We start from the raw sequence: 19,253 nt of genomic DNA, 5'->3' as shown, positions 1-19,253 counted from the left end.
GGCAAGGTATTGTCTTTATAAAATTTATCCTAGTGACTGTTCTTACAGGAAGTGTCAACCTTGTGTCCTCCACTCCAAAATGCTAACAGTCTGCCCAACTGCTATCTAAGAAAACCTCATTTTATTACATTGCAGTTATAGGAACCCCATTTCATCCAGTTATGGCAGCAGAGAGAGCCGACCTGATATCTGACCTTGGGCCGGCAAGTCTACACCATCTCCTTCCCTCATCCATCCAGTGGGGGAAACTGAGGCACTGGGGCAAACCTGAGTGTTTGAGATTATAAGACCTTTGGAACGGGACCTAATTGTAGAAGGATGGAGTCTTTCTGCCGAACTTCCCTCAAATTTAGTTCCCCCATTTGGGGTCTGCTCCGAGGTTTCTTGTCACCAAACACGATACTTGCAAGCTATGTAAGAAAATGTCTGGGGGTCTTTTGTGTTGTTGCCTTTGCAGTTGTGGTTCTCTGATGTGACTTGTCCTCGCAGGGGAAGCTGCTTAGCCAGCCTTGTCTCTTTAGCATGAGTCATGCCTAATTGGTCGGCTGCCTTGGGTATCTCGGAGGCCAGGAAACAGCGCACTCAGCAGCCACATGGCCGTGACCTGCAGTATGTCTGATTGAAGGTCTGCCTGTCCTGATTTGACCCCCCAGTCACCTCCCTCTGTCCCCACGGGATGGCCTGCCAGGAGATGCTTTAGCCTTGTAGAAAAGATGACGTTTGGATCTGCTTACTTATTCCCCCAACCCAACCTCCCCCCACCCTTTCTTAAACCGTCTCCTAGATGGAGCTAAAATTAAGAAATAGCGCTTAATATTAGCTACGGAAAATGAAAATAAGCTTTAGAAACAACAATTTATGGTTAAAATGGAGGAAATCAGAGAATTAAAAAGAAAATAAAAACCACTTGCCTTCTCACCACCTAGAGATAAGTACCGTTAGCATTTTGGTAGATTTTTTTTTTCCTGCATATATGTATTCGCGTGTGTGTGTACATGTGTGGATTCAGTTTTATTTTTGTTTTACAAAAATGAAATTGCACTGTGTTTTATCCTTTTTTTTGTTTTTTTGTGTTTTTTTACACAGCGGAAACTTTGGCATAGACATTTTTCTACATCTTTGAATACTCTTCTTCAACATCATTTTTAAGGGCCTCGTCTGAAAGTGGCTGAGCCATGGGTTAATTGAACTAGTCACTGATTTTCAGATATTTGTTTCTTTTTTTCCCCCAATTCATAGAAACAGCTCTGCCATGACCTCTGTTGCCCCAGAATCTTTGCACATGTTTCTGATTCTTTCTTAGAATAAACCCTCATGAGGCAGAACTGTTGGGCCAGGTGGTATGTACATTCGTAAGAGTCCTCACCTCTAACTATCCCATTAATTGGCTTCCCACTAACAGTGGTTGTAGGAATAGGTCCATCTTCCCCCAAGCTCTTGCCGTCATCTGTATTATGAATCAGGTGCCAGTCTCAACAAATGAAAAGTGGTCTCATTGTCTCGCAATTATTCAATTACCAGTGGTGTCGAATATTTACTTTTTTCAGATGTGTTTTTGGCCATTGGTATCAAGCCCCTTGCAAACTGCCTCTCCTTTGCCAAACTTCTGATGTACCACAGAAGCTCAGCTTTAATTAAGCTTGTTCAGAGTCGTAAGCCCCATAAAGCCCTTCGCAAAACAGGACCCAAAAGTGCAGAGCTATTTCTTAATACCACTTATCTCCTCTAAGCGAGGATGGAAGATGGAAGGATTTCAAGGACCCAAAGCTAATAGACAGCTCCCCAGCCAGCACGCGACGTACCATTCGGCCAGTAGAGGTAGCTGTTGTATCAACTAGCTCCCCAACCTTATCTGTGAGTTCAGCCTTTTAAGAGAGAAAATAAATCAGTGCATGCAGTATTTTTAACAACAGTATTTATTTAAAAAAAAAAAAAAAAAACCTCATGATTTTGTGGTTTTAAAAAAACTGCTTATTTTGTGCCCTCTTACGTGTGAATATAAAGCTCTCTGTGAGTATTAGTAAGAGCCACTCTATGAAATTTATTATTAATCATCTATTTTTAGGCACGAAGCTTTGCTGTATTATGTTTTAGCAGCAGAAACTGGAATTGAAGTGTCACAGACAAATTTAGCTCACATCTGTGAGGAGAGGCCAGTAAGTAAATGTATTCTCCTCAGACTAGAAGCTCTAAGGTTAAGGATAATGAATTGGGTTTTATGGAGGCAAAATTAATCACTTGGCAGAAATATTAATGAGTTAACTTTTTCTCCCCCTTCATCCCCTTAGGACCTGGCCAAGAGGTACTTGGATGTTAATTGTGTTTGGAGATACTATAATTTCTCTGTTTTTCAAATCGATGCTCCTTCATTTGGTATGTATAGAGAAATGGGTGCTAACTTGAAGAATTGGAGGCTTTTAATCTTTAGTAACAGGGAACATCTAACAGCTTTGTGTGGTGTAATATTTCTAAACAATTAAGAAACAGAGTGAAAAATCTCGGCTATTAAGATCTTCCCTAAACTCTGCTCTCAATCTCAAGCAATACATTTCTCTTCATCCATTGTCTATCGAATGCTTGGACCCATCATTTCTAAGGAATCAGCGAGAATTCAAAAGAAAAAGCTATTCGGGAGAGATTCTCTGCGCCAGCCTTTTGCCTTTTTGCCCTCAGATGGATTCCCTGTCTTCCTGGCTCTGCCCTGTGTGATAGAGGGCTGACCTTCAGTAACTACAGTTCCCAGACTCCTTTGCCCAGTGACATCTGATTATTTTCAGCCAATGGGAGGCGCTGGCAGGAGATTGCAGGGTAGGAGGAGGTGAGAAGCCCAAGTATTTCTCCCCTTCTCTCTGCTTTGGGCTGTGTCTCTGGCAATGGCTGCATTTCCATGGTTCCAACTCCTGCCTGGCCGTCCATCCTCTGTGGTCTCAGCTGGCCCCCAGGCCTAGGAAGGTAGTGGCTTCCTGCATTGCTAATCTCTGGGTTGCCTACTGTTCCGCATTTGCCCTTTCAACTCTTCCAACACCCTGGTAACCAGTTCCCAGTGTTAAAATCCCTTTTTTGAACTACCTGAAGAAGATTCTATTCTGATTGGACGTTGAGTGATACATACACTCAAACAAAACTTTTTCCTCAGAGGAAAGATAACATATATGGCTTAAACAGAGTAAAGAAATACACATCAGTCATCAAACCCAGGCAGCAAAATCTCGGTGCCCCAAACAACCTTGGCTGTTGGGGCTGTGATGTTGCAGACTATGATTCTCACAAACAGACCCATTTAGGAGAGCTACCCAGCGAAGCAAGAAAATGTGTCTAGAAATGGGAGTGCTCAGTGCAATAATCTTTTTTTCCCTCCCCACGTCAAGGAAGCCTAAAGATGTACCTGTATCCAGATTCGGGTGGGAAAAACTCGCAGTCATGCAAATGGACCAATCATTTAAAAGGTCGGTCTGAAATAAAACCACTTGTCCTTTTTGTCCTGCAGCGTATTTGAAAATGGGAGACCTTTACTACTATGGTCACCAAAACCAATCACAAGACCTTGAGTTGTCTGTGCAGATGTATGCCCAAGCAGCGCTGGATGGAGACTCACAGGTAAACGGCAACAGAAATGAGCCCCTGGTGATGCTTCTTTGTGAGGTTGCAAAGTCACTTCTCATCCGTGTTCACGAGCCCCTCACAAAACCTCTCTGAGAACACTAGCCAGAATGGCGAACCTTTATTGAGCACTTACTATGTTTCCCCTGCCATTCTCACAGCAACCTCGTGGGAGTGGGGATAATTAGACCTATTTTATAGTAAAGAACATCAAGATTGTGACAAGGTGATAAGTTGCTCAAGGCCAGACAAGCAGGTAGTAGGTGAAGCAGTCAGAGCCTAAACCCAGGTCTCCTGGCTCCAAACCCAGGAGTCTTTCTACCAGATTCCATCAAACTAGCTCACCAGGTAGGAAGGAACTCAAGCAATTGGAAGTGGTCAAAATGGGAAGTAGTTTGCTTGCATAGCTGAGCCAATAGTTTAGTGATAGGACTTTGCTCTCAGTGACCTTTTTTTTTTGGGTGGGGGAGACTTCTTATTTTGGAATATTTGTAGAGTTATAGAAAAGTTGCATAGCCACAGTATCATTATCAAACTGAGAAATCAGTGTTGGTTCAGTACCATCAACTACATTTCAGACTTTATTTGTATTTCACTAGTTTTTCCACTAACATTATTTTTCTGTTCCAGGATCCCACATTGCATTTAGTTGTCATATTTCTTGAGTCCTCTTCAATCTGGGACGGTTTCTGTCTTTGCTTGTCTTTCATGACGTTGATACCTTTGAAGAATACTGGTCAGATATTTTGTAGAATGGCCCTCGGTTTGGCCCTGTCTTCTGTTTTCTCGTGAATAGACTGAGATTATGCATTTGGGGCAAGGATAGCCCAGATGTTATATGTCCTTCTCAGCGTATCATATGTGGTGTACATAGTGTCACTATGTCTTTTTATTGGTGAGGCTGATCTCAATCACTTGGTGAAGGTGGTTTCTACTAGGTTTCTCCCATGTAAAGTTAATATTTTTCTCTTTCTAATTTGTAGATATCTTGGGGAGATAATTTGCAATGATGCAAATATTTGATTTCTCCTCCAACTTCTGCCCACTGATTTCAGTATCCTTCAGTAAATCTTGCCTGCAACAACTAACTGTAGTGTGCCAATGATGGTTTTCTGTTTCTCTCCTTCCTTCTACATTTGCTAATTGGACTTCTCTTGTGAGGATCTCAGGGCTGTTTCGTGATGGAAGCTGGAATAGCTGTTACCCTCTTATGCCACAGACCTCCTGTGTGATTTGTGATCTGATCACAAAGCAAAAGTTGGAAACTCATCCTTATCTTAGTCTTTTTTTTTAAAGGAGGTACTACTTTTGCTTTTACCCCACATCTTTGTGCCTTCACAGCTATTTGTATATGGCAAGCCACTCAATCACTGACTCTTTGTTTTCTCATGTGTGAACTGGGGATAATAATAACATCCACCTCATAGGTTACAAGGATTAAATGAGATGTTGGACGTAAAGCACCAAGCCCAGCACTGAGTATGCTTAGTGGATATGATCTATCCTTTTATTATTTCTTCTGGAATGAAATAGGAGTTGGTACTAAAAGGATTTGCTGGTGAGCCAAACTCTGCTAGATGATTTATGTTGTTACTCAAAATTAGGCCTGGACCTAATTTTTTTTTTTCAGTTCTGATTTTTAATTTTTTCACAAGATGATGTTATAAAAACGTTAAAGAATAGTTTTTTTTAAATAAACTTATTTATTTTATTTATTTATTTTTGACTGTGTTGGGTCTTTGTTGCTGTGCACGAGCTTTCTCTAACTGAGGCGAGCGGGGGCTACTCTTCGTTGTGGTGTGTGGGCTTCTCATTGTGGTGGCTTCTCTTGTTGCGGAGCACGGGCTCTAGGCACGCAGGCTTCAATAGTTGCAGCACGCGGGCTCAGTAGCTGTGGCTCGCGGGCTCTAGAGCACAGGCTCAGTAGTTGTGACGCACAGGCTTAGTTGCTCTGCGGCATGTGGGATCCTCCCGGACCAGGGCTCGAACCCATGTCCCCTGCATTGGCAGGCGGATTCTTAACCACTGCGCCACCAGGGAAGCCCAAGAATAATTTTTAAAGAGAAAACAAATCAAAGAATGCACCCACAGTTCCATGTCAGGGGCTTTCTTCCTTTGGATTTTCTTTCTTTTTTTTTAATTCCTTCAGTCTTCATGTCCCTTTCTAGTCCCAGCCACAGGCTAGTGGGTCTCTTTAATGGTAACTAGAGCACACGGGCCACTTGAAAAATCTGCTTCTTCTCACGTATTGTAGGAATGGGTGCATTCTATTGCATGGTCTCTGTAATTATTACTCTTAACTGCTGCCCCATATCCTGCTGAGCGGATAGACTGTCATTTATTGTTTTATCTTTTAATGGACATTTATTGTCTTGTTTGCTAATTTATTGATGGATTTGACACATGTTTATGTAGTCCTGCCCTGTCTTAGACACCGCTTAGTGGTGGGGACGCAAGATTAAAAGATAGACAATATTTTTGCCTTCATGGGATTTATAGTCCGTTAAGGAAGACGTGAAGGTCATTTCCTATTGTGTTGCAATTATAGCAAGTGCTACCATGAACATTCTCATGTTTCCATCTTTTACCTCCGTTTGAATAATCTCTTTATAATCTGAGGGATGGCGTTGCTAAGTCAAACAGTCTAAATGGTTTCATGGTTACATAATAATAGTATATTGCCGATTTACTTTCTGAAACTGTTTCCCAGTTAATGTATCACCAAGCAGTGCTTAGTATAAAAGGATCACTGAAATCTTGTCAGCACTGGATGTTTTCGTGACTTAATTTGGTAATTGAATGATTATAAGTTGCTCCTTGCTTATTGTTTCAAATTGTATGTATTTGACTACTACTGGGGATGGACACTTTTACATATACTCATCTATGATAATTTACCCTTTATATTTTCTTACGTGAATTCTCTATTCTTACTCTTTGTCTGCTTATCTATTGGAGTTTTGATATTTTTAATTTAAATTATAATTAGTTCTTTATACATTTGCCCAGTAGATAATGAACCTTAAGCTATTACAATGCATACAAATATCCCCCAGTCCATTTTCCAATTTATTTTAATCTTGTTATTTTTCCATTGTTCAGAGACTTTAAAATTTTATAAAGTCATTTTCTTCTTTTCTTCTAATACCTCGAGTTTTAAGAGAGCCTTTCTTTCAAAAAGTGGAGAAACAGTCTATTTTCTGCTTGTGTGTGTGTGAAATTTTAAGACACCTAATACTTGTATCTATTTAGAGGTTATTTAGCAGCAAGGTGGAACTTAAGATTTGAGGCTCTGAATCCCGTCTGCTTACATTTGAATCCCCTTTCCATCTGTATGACCTAGGGCAAATTCCTTAACTTCTCTGTGCCTCAGCTTCCTAGTAATAATAGTATAGAGGATAACAGAATCTATCTCAATTCGTTGTTGTGAGGATTAAGTGAATATATATATAAAACAGAACAAACCCTCATATATAGCATCACTCAGAAAATGCCAGCTGCTGTTATTTTTATCATGATCATCACATAGCCTGCTTGTGAGACTCCTGCAGTTTTACAACCTGGGGGATGGTGATTTTTATTTAGAATCAACTAAATGAAAGGAAGGGGAGGATATAAGTCATTAAAGCGTGACTATGCATTCTTTGAAGGGCAACAATTCAGTGGAATTTGTAAAGCCGTAATAATAAGTGACACATCATGTTTTGTTTATTTCTTGGTCTGGCCACGTGCTCAGCTCATGATGGACAGTGCATCTCCTCCAGGTCCTATAATAGTGTCCATCCTCTATGAAGCACTTCAACCATCAGGCTCTTAACTGTGTTATTTTACTGGACCTGCACAGCCCCGTAAGGCAGGTCCTACCTCTGTGGGTCAAGAACAAGATATATAATGAGAGGGAGGTGGGGAAGCGTACCAGAGTGGAGGGTCTGTACCAAGAGGAATCAGGTGAGGAGGTTTTCCTCGCTGCCCTAGGAAAGATCGGACAAACACTTGCACGTTACTGTGCGCATCAGAGGTCCTCTCCTCTTAGAATGTCAGCCCCGAGGACACACACAGCCACATTTGTTAGAATTCTGACATACCGATGGTGACCCAGGGTATAGTCTGTGAGTGACGGACACCGCCTTTGAGTCGATATTCTGGGTTTGTTGATGATACAAGGGCACGTTTTCCAGCGAGTTCTGTTTCGAGAGAATGAACAGGAAAGGACAGATTCCCCCGGTGGCTGGCTTCTGAGCAGATGGGACACAGCGTCCTCTGAAAGCCTCCTGGTTCTTCTGCAAATAAGTTCCTCAGATGCATATATTTATGGAAACAATTCATCAGTGAAGATGACAAAACCATCTGGCTCTAGGGACTGAAAAAAAAAAAATCTAGAGGTTGTAAAAGTTTACATTCTGATGAAGTGTCCGTCTAGGCTTTATTATAAGGAGTGAATGAGTTTGGTTTGTGGCTTCTTTTCAGGGATTTTTTAACCTGGCCCTGCTAATTGAGGAAGGTGCTATAATCCCACATCATATTTTGGATTTCTTGGAAATTGACCCGACTATCCATTCTAATAACATCTCCATCCTCCAAGAACTGTACGAAAGGTGAGTTCAGAGCCTCTTTAATACTGTAGCAGCTGGAGGAACACAAGTGGGTGGTGTTTGCTTCTTGGTTAAAGTTAGCCTTGGTCTTATTTTCTTCTTCTTCTTCTTATTTTTCCCCGATACGCGGGCCTCTCACTGTTGTGGCCTCTCCCGTTGCGGAGCACAGGCTCCGGACGCGCAGGCTCAGCGGCCATGGCTTACAGGCCCAGCCGCTCCGCGGCACGTGGGATCCTCCCGGACCGGGGCACGAGCCCGTGTCCCCTGCATCGGCAGGCGGACTCTCAACCACTGCGCCACCAGGGAAGCTCCTTGGTCTTATTTTCTAATGTCAGTGGTTATAAAGGGCTCAGGATTTGTTCTGATTAGAGAACACTCAGCTGGACCCAAACTTAATTCCCTTTTCTAGTATCTGAGGATTAAGATATAGAATGTGCTTGATTTGAAGTTAAAATGCTGACTAAGTTTTTCCACGAGAGTGGAAAAAATAAAGTGTCCAATAAGATGATGCTTTTCTGCAAGATAGGGAGGCATCCCAGTGTCTGGACTTTGGACACAGACACTCACATAAAAGTGTTCCTTGGCAGCTCCTGTGCTACAAGGGCCTCCTGGACCTGTCTTTTTATGAAGGACAAGACTGGCCTTTTTCTGAGATGTTTGCCAGGATCCTAGAATTTCAGCACAGGCTCACACCCCTCAGAACTGGTTTTATTTCTTTTTTCTCTCATTTTACATGTGCTCATTTGACCCAAAGCAGAAGGATGTGGGTTTGAGGATCTGCAAATATCGGTCGTAAGTAACGCTACCAACGTTTGGCAACACTGTGCTTTTTGTCTGCAGGTGCTGGAGCCACAGCAGCGAGGAGTCCTTCAGCCCCTGCTCCCTGGCCTGGCTTTACCTTAACCTCCGGCTTATCTGGGGTGCCACCCTGCACTCTGCCCTGGTAGGAACTGTCTCCCCTCAGCCCTGTCCTCATGGTCCCCACCCTTGGTCAGTCATCTGACATGTGCTTTGGATGTTTGCAGATCTACTTTCTGGGAACCTTCCTGCTGTCTGCATTGATCGCCTGGACCGTGCAGTATTGCCAGTCTGTCTCAGGTAAAGATTTATAAAAAGCCAGGGCAATATAAAAAATGTAGGAGGGACTTCCCTGGTGACGTAGTGGTTAAGAATCCTCCTGCCAATGCAGGGGATACGGGTTCGAGCCCTGGTCCGGGAAGATCCTACGTGCTGCGGAGCAACTAAGCCTGTGCACCACAACTACTGAGCCCGCATGCTGCAACTGCTGAAGCCCATGCGCCTAGAGCCCGTGCTCTGTAGCAAGAGAAGCCACCACAATGAGAAGCCCACACACCGCAAAAAAGAGTAGCCCCTGCTCTTCATAACTACAGAAAGCCCGCACGCAGCAACGAACACCCAATGCAGCCAAAACTAAATAAATTAATTAACTAATTCTAAAAAATCTTAAAAAAAAATATATAGGAATTCTTTTTCCTTACTAGAAAAATGACACTCTCCCTCCTTAGCCATTCTGCTTCCTTTCGTTAGGAGGATCGTTCACATGTGGTTACCCCTAGGGCTGTCTCGTAATCTCTGGCTGATGGAAGGCTCCAATTGTTGTTACATTTTTCAAAGTAAGCAAGGATTTTTTAAAATAAGGTGCTTAAGAAATTGAACAAAAATGTCTTCTCCAATTCAAAGTACACCTGCTATCAAAACGATACCTTGTGTGTCTTAAAACCCAGTTCTGAGGCCCCCTCTAGCACGAAGTCTTCCTGTTTATCCCAGTCGAGGAATCAAATGTGTAAGATAATAAACAAGCACTTGTGATGAGTAAAAATACCCAGCCACTGAGATTCAGAGGGAGGGGCCGAGGGGGACAGTAGAGCCAGCAGTTAGTCTAGTGTGGATTCTACTAGTCACTATTTCTTTTCTGAGCTAGTGTAGGGCAGTAGTTAAGGAGATAGGCACCCCAGTCCTTTCTAGCTAGGTTTAGAGTCCAGGCTGAGCTCTTCATTAGCTGTGTGACTTATGGCCAGTTATTTCACTCTCCTGATCCCCCAATTTCTCATCAATAAAATGAAGTTATAATAGTAGCTACTTCTCAGGGTTGTTAGGAGAGTTCAGTGAAAAAAATACACATGACACCAAAATGTTAGCGGTTGTATTTATTTGGCATATAAAACCCTCTCAATAATGTTAACTGTCATGTTTATCTTCCCTATGAGATCATAAGCTGAGTCAGAGGAAGGCCTTGGTCCCATCATTTATGATCTCACACTTAGTAGGTACTGAAATTTGCAAACATCTCTCAGGGGAGAATTCCAATTCCCAACCATCTTGGAAGCTACAGAAGGACAGAATCACTCACAAAGACCAACAGGGACATTTACAAATGGATACATTAGGGCTGGACATGGCATTTGAGCATCGGCACAGCCATTATTTGTGTAGCAGATAATGAAAAGCAAAAGAAGTGCGTTTCAGCACAGATTTGATGGTGAGACAGAAGCCACTGTTCGGAGAGGCTAATACGGAGTCATTTTCCCCCATTTATCTGAGGAGGTTAACAAGGAACCACCAAAAGCCCTTCCAGGGCTTCCCTGGTGGCGCAGTGGTTGAGAGTCCACCTGCCGATGCAGGGGACACGGGTTCGTGCCCCGGTCCGGGAAGATCCTACATGCCGCGGAGCGGCTGGGCCCGTAAGCCATGGCCACTGAGCCTGCGCATCCGGAGCCTGTGCTCCGCAATGGGAGAGGCCACAACAGTGAGAGGCCCGCGTACTGCAAAATAAATAAATAAGATTTAAAAAGCCCTTCCAGGTTTGATGCCCTGTAGCACGCCAGCTGGTAAGTTTTCCTGATGCAAATTCTGTCCCATCCCTAAATTTGTTCCCAGGTATAGCGCATTTATTTTGCATCTTGTCAGTGTTTTCCATTTCAAATTATCTTTGTCTTTTTTACTCTGTAGAAATATTGTTATGATTATTACAAATGCAATTCCGTTAGAGGAGCTGAAAATTGTCTTTCTCATTTTATGCCAGCTGGTAGCCATGAAAATTCATGGGCTGGTGGAATGGCTTTTATCAGAAGTCGTCGTTTTTTCCTTTTTCCATAGCTTATCAGTCCTTCCACATTCCCATCTCCCTGTCCCTCCTGCCTTTTGATATACTCTCCCCTTCCTGTGTATCCTTTGCTCTTTCACTCATTTGTTTTTCATTTTTTTCAAACTCTTTCACTTGCTTCTTCCTGTACATACCTCTTCCCTTCGGTGAGCATTGGAGAAGTCTGGATAGGATCTTAAAAATAATTTAATTCTATGCCCTTCATCTTACAGATGAAGAAATGGGGCTAAAGGAATGCCGTGGTCTGCCCAAAATCACAAAATAGAGTCCATGAAAGGATGTAGGGCAGCAGACTTCTGAACTTTTTCACACTTATAATACTCTAAAACAGTGGCTACCATCTGCCTCTGACCCACTGTCCCCTTACATAAGATGTATTTTTTAACACATTTTTTGGTACCTTGAAATGAATGACAAGTAATCTGCCTACACACTTAGTTTTAAAAATAATGCCCTAAACAGCAATATAAAGGAGAAATAAAAAGAAAGTAATTATAATAAAATGATATGTATTTCAATATGTAAATTCTAGCCCCGCACTTCTTAATTTCAGTGTGCACAGGAATCACACAGGGATCTGGTTAAATGCAGATTCTAAGTCAGTCGGTCTGTGGGTGGCCTCTGAGATCCTGCATTTCTCACAAGGTTTCAGGTTACATTCACGATGCTGTTCCACACACTTAGAGTCATAAGGGCATAGAAGTTAAAAAAAAAAAAGGAGTCTCCACATATTTCCAAAATGTGCCCCTACAGTGGTACATACCAGCCCTGTTAGGACTAGTGTTGAATTAAAATATGTAGTAAATTATTTTCCTATTTTTAAAGTCCTCCATATAAGTGCAAATTTGTCAATTACTTTGAAGTAAGAGGGTACTCCATCAGTGACTGGACAATGGGGCAAGGGGGATGGAAGCATAGAAAAGCAGCAGAGAAGCACTGCAGGGGTCTCTCAGCGGGCAGAATTTCTATCGCGGGCGTCTCTCCGAGGAGCTGGTGCCCGAGGTCCATGAGCCACCCCGTGGGAAGGTGACGGATGTAGTAGATGTTGGTGGTAACCCTGGCCGTGGTTAAGCCGGCACAGGAATGCAGCCTAGAGCGGAGACTGCCAGAGCGGAGAGGGACAGGATTTGAGAGTTAAGAGCCTCCCTTAAGGTGCTGGGTAGGAGGAGTGGGCTCTAAGTTAGGGATCTCTGTCATTTTGTGATTTGCACTTTTTCCAGTCAGTTGTTTCTAAAAACTAATGATTTATGGCCAAACCTTTAAATTGGGCTGTCCATCCATTTTGCGTTCAGCTCCAACTACCTTCATTTTCCTCCTGAGTTTATACGCTTTGTGATATATAATCAACACGTCACCACACTTGCCACAGTAAACTGTCCTGTGTTCGGAACGCTAGCGGTGTGGGACAGTAGCTAACAGCACAGAGCGCTAAGATGCTGGCCTGTCACTAGCTGTGTGACCTTGGGCAAGGGAGGGACCTTCTCTGTGCCTTAGTTTCCTGTTCTCTAAAACAGCAGAATTAGTAGTACACCTGTGTCGTATTGTAGTTGAGAGAACCCAATGAGGGAACACTGAGTAAAGTATTTAAAACTCAAGAAATGTTAGCCCAGTAGCTCCTAAGGAGTAATGCCCTCTAGGGCATTTTACTTGCAATTAAAGTACGCTGACACCAGGTAGCGCCTACACTTAAAGAGCTTGGTTTACCTCAGTAAGTAGCAGACACCACTACCAGAGACTAGCATGCTTTTCTATGCTATTAGACTCTTTCTAAAACATAAAGCTCTTTTTTAAAAAACAGCTAAACAAAAATACTGACTAGTCTAGCTAGCGTACCAAAACAAGTCCACAAAAAGTATTACGTATGCAAAAAAATCTCTTTTATTTCCTTTGAGGGAACTTGATTTTGATTCCTAGCTTGCATACTACCAGGCAGCTCAGTCTTTCTTGAAGCTGATGCCTCCCAGGGACGTGCAAAGGTCCCTGGGTTTTTGGTAGCACTAACTACTCAGATGGTCACCAGTCTGATAGCAGAATACACATTGCCCTGGGCCTACGCCATCCTTCCAGGTCCGTCGGCTTCGCAGCTTCTGGGTCACCTACAAGTCCCATTGTCTTTGCCAAAGCTGAGCACCTTAGCCTTTTTTTTTCTGCCAGGTCTTCCTTTCTCAGGTCGCTGAAGGGCAAGGTGAGGGCTCTGCTGGGGTACACCCACAGCCAGACTTAGCCACTTTCCCACACTCCAGAAACCTCCTTTCCCTGCCTCATTTCATCTCTTAAGCACTTTCCCTCTCCCCCTCCCTGTCAAGGATGCCAAGCATAATTGCTTTAATTGACCCAGGCTTTGGGAAAAACAAAAAATCCCAAAGTAAAGTACGTCTAGAACCATATCTCCCCTGAGACTGAAAAGACATGGAGCGTGGCTGGCTGCCTGGCGGAAGGTAAAGGGAAGAATAGAGGGAGAAAATGTAAAAGACTGCTTCAGAGAGAGTCCTGCCTTCCTCGTGTTATTGTAAACTTTGTGTCTAAATAGAATACACAGTATAGAGCAAGATCTGCAGAACTACCAGCTCTGGGCATGACGTGCTCACCTTTTAAACCAATGTCAGCCTATTCAAAACATTCATAATTTAAGCCAACTCATCCTTTTTGCCTAAGTGGTTAGCCAAGTGGTCTTTTAAAAAGAGTAAGATGATATGAACAAGATCAATTAAACCTTTTCCTACTCTTTTCCTGTCCTCTACATTTCCAGTTAATGAGGTACTAAAATTACAGTAAAATGTCACAAAGTGGTACTCATGCAAAAAGCAGCAGCCTTAAAGTCAGAGTGATTTAATGGTGAGATGTTTCTTTTCTCCTATCTCATTACCCTTGCTGCCCTCCCAGTATCTTTACTCACAAGAAATGTTTAAATGACATGGATCTTATACGTGGACTGGTCCCTGCTGGATCCAGAGGCCCAAATGAAGTAGATTAGATCTTATTCATAGTATATGATTTCCAGAGCTTCCCTCCCTCACCTCCTTACCCCCCCACCACCGCTTCATCTTTGTAAATAGTCTATTATCTCTGGATTCACCCAATATATTCTCTCCTATTCGTCTTTCTTTTATGCTCCCATCTGGTCAACTGGCAAGCAGATATTTCCCCTGCAGTGGTCCACAACAGAGGTTGGCCAATTTTTTTCTGTAAAGGGCCAGATAATAGACATTTGGGGCTTTGAGGGCCATCTCTGTCACAACTACTCAACTTTCATTAGAGTGCAAAAGCAGCCATTGACAATACAGGAAAACAAATGATATGGCTGGTCTCCAATAAAACGTTATCGTGGACATGAAGATTTGAATCTCACATGTTTCTCACATGTCACAAAATAGTACTCTTCTCTTGATTTTTATTCAACCATTTCAAAATGCAAAAACCATGCTTAGATTGCAAGCCATACAGAAACAGGCAGCGAGCCACCTGAGGCCCATGGGCTGCAGTCTGCCAGCTCAGGGCCGGCTCTTTATCATTCTCACTAATGTACAGAAAATGGTCCCTCAAGCAGCAAATAATCCAAAAATCGCTTTTGACTCAGGAATAGACTGTAATTTTTGAAGCAGCACACAGATTTTCCTCATTACCTTGATTCTAATCCGGTAATCACATTAGGACAGATTCCAGGTGATCAGAGACAAAGAGGCCACTTTAAAATTATGACGGGCTGTTGGGGGGTTTGTCCAGTGATTGCAAACTGCTGCTGGAAATGGGAGAGTTCTCACGTGGATAATAACAAACTTACTGCCGAAACATCGAGCATTTTTGTTATGCTCTGACAAGAAGATTTCAGTGGTGGAGATGCTAATTATGCATTCCTTCTACATTTACACAGTGGCACTTTTTTTGTTTTAATCAGAAAACTGATTGCTGATTTATCTTGTTACCATGGTGATTTAAACATTTCCCTGAGCTTGAAAAGGAAAAATACGTGCCTTAGTACTTCATTAACTTCCTCAGAGAATCATCAGAAAGATAACTGTTAGGACCCAAGAAGTCTTGGACACCATTTAATCCAAGCCCCTCAATTCACAGATGAGGAAACCAAAGCCTGTGAGATTCAAGCATTTTAGGACTGAAATGTCTGCCATTCTGTATCTACCCCTAAGTCACCTATTAGTGATAGATAAATGAAACTTGCCCAGAACGGGTCTCCTGACTCCAGCAAATGGTCTTTGTGCCGCATCACTGGGTCTCATGGTCCCTGCCGCGGTTAGATCACCTGCCAGAGTGATGGCTTTGACCTAGAAGCGTCACATCATTATGCAACACATGGGCCCCCTCCGCACCGCCACCACTATCCTGTTCTTTCAGAACAGTCTCTGGATTCACGAGGTTTTCTGTAGCTATTGGAAGGGGTTCCTTGGAGAATTCCTTTACATATTCAAAAAGGTCAGAGGCTTTGGAGCCCGTTCCGGAATTTCCTAGTATAGCCTCTTGCAGGTGGAAATCTTGAAGAGCTTATCTAGAAGTCAGATGGTCAACAAGTGATGGCATCTTCTATAGGTCGATACATTTCAGGATGGACATTTGGGAACCTTTAAGAATAGTCCCACCTACTGAAAATGGTATGAGACTCAAGGACTGCTGAGCTTAAGAGCACTGCTTAAAGGCAATTGTTCGCACAAACCATGGCCACTGTGCTAGCTGTATGTCACACACCCCTGCAGGCTGGTACCGCCGCTTTGCAGATAGAGAAACTGAAGCTCAGAGAGGTTAAGTAACTTGCTCAATATCACTCAGCTGGTAACTGTAAGGACCATGTGACTCTGGGCTTTCTGGCTTCAACGTTTTGGCTATTTTCATAGGCTACTGGGGTCTAAAACTGGACTATAAAGCATCCCAGAAACAAACACCCCAACTTTTTCATCAGTCCTGCAAGCGAGGCCCCAGAAATTGATAAATCAGCACATTTCCATGGTAAACCAGGTCACTAGTAGTAAGAGCTAACATCTGTTGAGTACCTAGGCAAGCCAGACACTGTTCTAAAAACCCTATATACGTTAACTAATCTAATCCTTATAAGAGCAAAATAAGGTACAGATATTCTTATTTTCTCCATTTGTTAGAGGCAGAAGGAGAGTAGGTAACTTGTCCAAGGTCACATAACTGATAAAGGGCAGAGCAGCCGGGTCCCAGAGCCCACAGTCTTATGGACAGGATACTTCACAGCCTTAGTACATAAAGCAGGTGTGTGGGCCTCAGCACTAGTGATATTTGGAGCTGGGTCATTCTTCGTTCAGGAGGGGGGCTGGCCCAGGCATTTTAGGACGCTTAGCAACACCCCTGGCTTCTACCCACTAAATGCCAGTAGCACCCCATCCTCCAGCTGTGACAACAAAAATGTCCACCGACATTGCCAACTGTCCCCGGGAGTCGAAATTACCCCCACTTGAAAGCTATTGCCATAAAGTATAAAACTTTGTAAGCTTCCCTAACCTTTATTGTGGTTCAGCCTCCTTACTGAAGGTAGGTTGAAAAACAATTAAACCTAGTAATTATGTTTTCCAAAATGTATACACATTTACTTAAAGAATTCAATTTAAATCAAATTTGGCATATCATCCAAATGGAATCAGAATGTGAATAAAACCAACACTCTTTCTGATTGATTGGTGTAATCCAGAGCTTGCATTGCATCAATACTAAGTGAAAAAAAGAGATATGACCATAGGAAACATAGACCAAGGAGTTCCTTCTTTCCTTCCTTCCTCCCTCCCTCCCTCCCTCCCTCCCTTCCTCTCCCCGCCTTTCTTTTCTTTCTTCCTTCCTTCCTTCCTTCCTTCCTTCCTTCCTTCCTTTCTTTCTTTCTTTCTTTCTTTTTCTCTCTCTCTTTCTTAATATTTACACACCCCTGTAAAGTCACAGAATAAATTCAGGACTTAGAATCCCAGAAATCTTTGCACATCTGTTTCAACCTACCATTTTATAGGAGGGGACACCAAAGTCCAAAGAACCTAGATAATGGGTCCAAAGTTGCTCATCCAGTTAGTGCCAGGACCACTAGTCTAGAAGCGTCTCTCCTGGCTTGCAAGGGTCTAGGTGTGGCTGTGTGTCCTGCACGTACTGTTTTGAATATTCAGCACTTGTGCATGTGTCTCTGCAGCCAGTGGTTCCCATCCGACACCAGCCCGGGCTCCCCGAGACCCTACTGCCCCTGCTGCAAGTCCAGCTGTGACTCCAGCTGCAGGCGCCTCTGCTCAGGACCAGCCCACTGTCACCAGCAACCCGGAGCCACGTGGGTGAACTGTGCACTCCATGTCTCTCCAGATGAGAGAGAATCCTTTCAACAGCTGGTATTGGATAGCTGGGGCTGGGGCATTATACACCTTAAATGTCTTGTCAACTGGATGTGAATTTTGCACTTGGTGTCTTTTTTTTTTTAAATCAAAGAAATACCCAGAGCAGACAGTGGTTATACCAAAGGTTATCAAACAAATACAAGGAGCATCCTGATCACAGGGACATGTCGGGGAGGTTAAGCGGGTCACTGCGGATGTCCATTTCTAATGACTGTGTGTATGGGGGAGTCAGAGTGTGCCTTGTGGCGTATCCGAATCCTTATACACTGAGATGGATTTTAAGAATCTTAGCCCCTTGTTCATTCCCTATTATTAAAAAACAGAAGATTGTGACTTCTCTACCAGTTAGATAATATTTGGTGTGTGTGTTTGCCACTGCCCTACCCCTCGCAGTCCCATGGACAGATTTCCATGTGACATCCAAGACCCAGCAATTCTAAGGCACCTTGAAATAATGGGTTAAGGCTGGAAATACAGGGAAGGCGATGGCTTTGTAAATTGGGTTTACATTTTTCTTCTTGAATTTTTCTAGGGCTGTAGTGCTTCCGAATCATTTAATGACACTGTTGGATATCGTTTACCTTTCAATTGCAATCCATGAAATAACATTTAGAAAATTCTTAGTATTTAGGTCTAGTCTTTTCCATGAATTGCCCATTAGAATAGACTGGCAGCAGTGGAATACGCAGGAAACAAGCCTTTAGCTCATAGTCTCATTCCCTGCCCTTTATGCCTGCCTGCGTCTGCATAGGGGCGTGTGTGTGTATGTGTGTGTGTGTGTGTGTGTGTGTGTGTGTGTGGGTGGGTGGGTGGGTGGGTTGGGGGGGACGGATAGAGAGGGAGGAAGGGGAAGAGCAGACTGTCTACGCTGTATGCTGCTAAGGTAGTAAATAAATTGCAATACTGTGGGTCCAAACTACTCTTTGCACTACTTTAGTTACAGTAGCAAATAAAAATTATTTTTATACCATTGTCTCCTGGGAAGTGTCTTTATTTCCTTTTTCATAATTACTGTTTCCTTTTTCATCGTTACTGTTGTCATCACACAAAGTCCTAAGGTCCATGCATTTTCTTCAAGGAGGCAAAAAATGTCCCCTCATCAGAGGGATTAATTCTGGTAACCATTAACGTTTCCGGATAGAGAGGTGGCAGGAGGCCTCTCTCCCAGAAGCCCGAGCTCAGGGTCTGGCCCCTGAAATGTTTGCACAGTATCAGCCATTGTTTCAGGGTTCTGGCTGTTGTGAGGCTGGATTTCTATCAGTTCTGGGTTAAGTCTCTTTCTCTCCATCCTCTCTCTCCTCTGTATGCTATGTGTACTGCTCTTGTTTTAGGAAAGGTTGTCCTTCCTGTTTGCGAAAGAGCCAGACTTTGGAGTCGGACAGCCCTGGATTCAAATTCTGGTTCGGTAGCTTACCAGCTCAGTAATCTTGGGTGAGTGATTAACCTCTCTGAGTCTTGGATTACTGTTTTACAAAACAGGGGCCATAAGATCCACCTCTTGGGCTTTTCGTGAGGCTTAAGAGGATAACATAGGTAAAACTCACAGGACAGTGCCCTGAACGTGGTTGGGTGTTACCGTTATTAGAGAGAGAAGTCTGA

General features: G+C 43.1%; 1 protein-coding gene across 4 annotated transcripts in view; it reads left to right on the top strand.

Moving 5' to 3' along the window:
• Positions 1 to 18,452, top strand: part of SEL1L3 (SEL1L family member 3) — a 97,108-nt gene extending 78,656 nt beyond the window's left edge. The window contains exons 18-24 of one of the 4 annotated variants that reach the window (XM_030832220.3): positions 2,066 to 2,156; positions 2,289 to 2,373; positions 3,488 to 3,597; positions 8,068 to 8,195; positions 9,033 to 9,135; positions 9,218 to 9,290; positions 17,459 to 18,452. In XM_030832220.3, coding sequence (XP_030688080.1) covers positions 2,066 to 2,156; positions 2,289 to 2,373; positions 3,488 to 3,597; positions 8,068 to 8,195; positions 9,033 to 9,135; positions 9,218 to 9,290; positions 17,459 to 17,598 — 730 coding nt within the window. In that variant the 3' untranslated portion in view covers positions 17,599 to 18,452. Of the gene's footprint in view, positions 1 to 2,065; positions 2,157 to 2,288; positions 2,819 to 3,487; positions 3,598 to 8,067; positions 8,196 to 9,032; positions 9,136 to 9,217; positions 9,291 to 17,458 lie in introns of those variants that run through there. The other 3 variants (XR_009563981.2, XR_009563983.2, XR_009563982.2) reach the window with 3 other exon arrangements.
• The last annotated feature ends 801 nt before the right edge of the window (positions 18,453 to 19,253 follow it).

The sequence above is a fragment of the Globicephala melas genome, chromosome 5 (genome assembly GCF_963455315.2).
Source record: "Globicephala melas chromosome 5, mGloMel1.2, whole genome shotgun sequence".
In the NCBI taxonomy this organism is placed as follows: Eukaryota; Metazoa; Chordata; class Mammalia; order Artiodactyla; family Delphinidae; genus Globicephala; species Globicephala melas.
The sequence above is the reverse complement of the archived record's forward strand: the minus strand, read 5'-3'. Positions and strand labels throughout refer to the sequence as shown.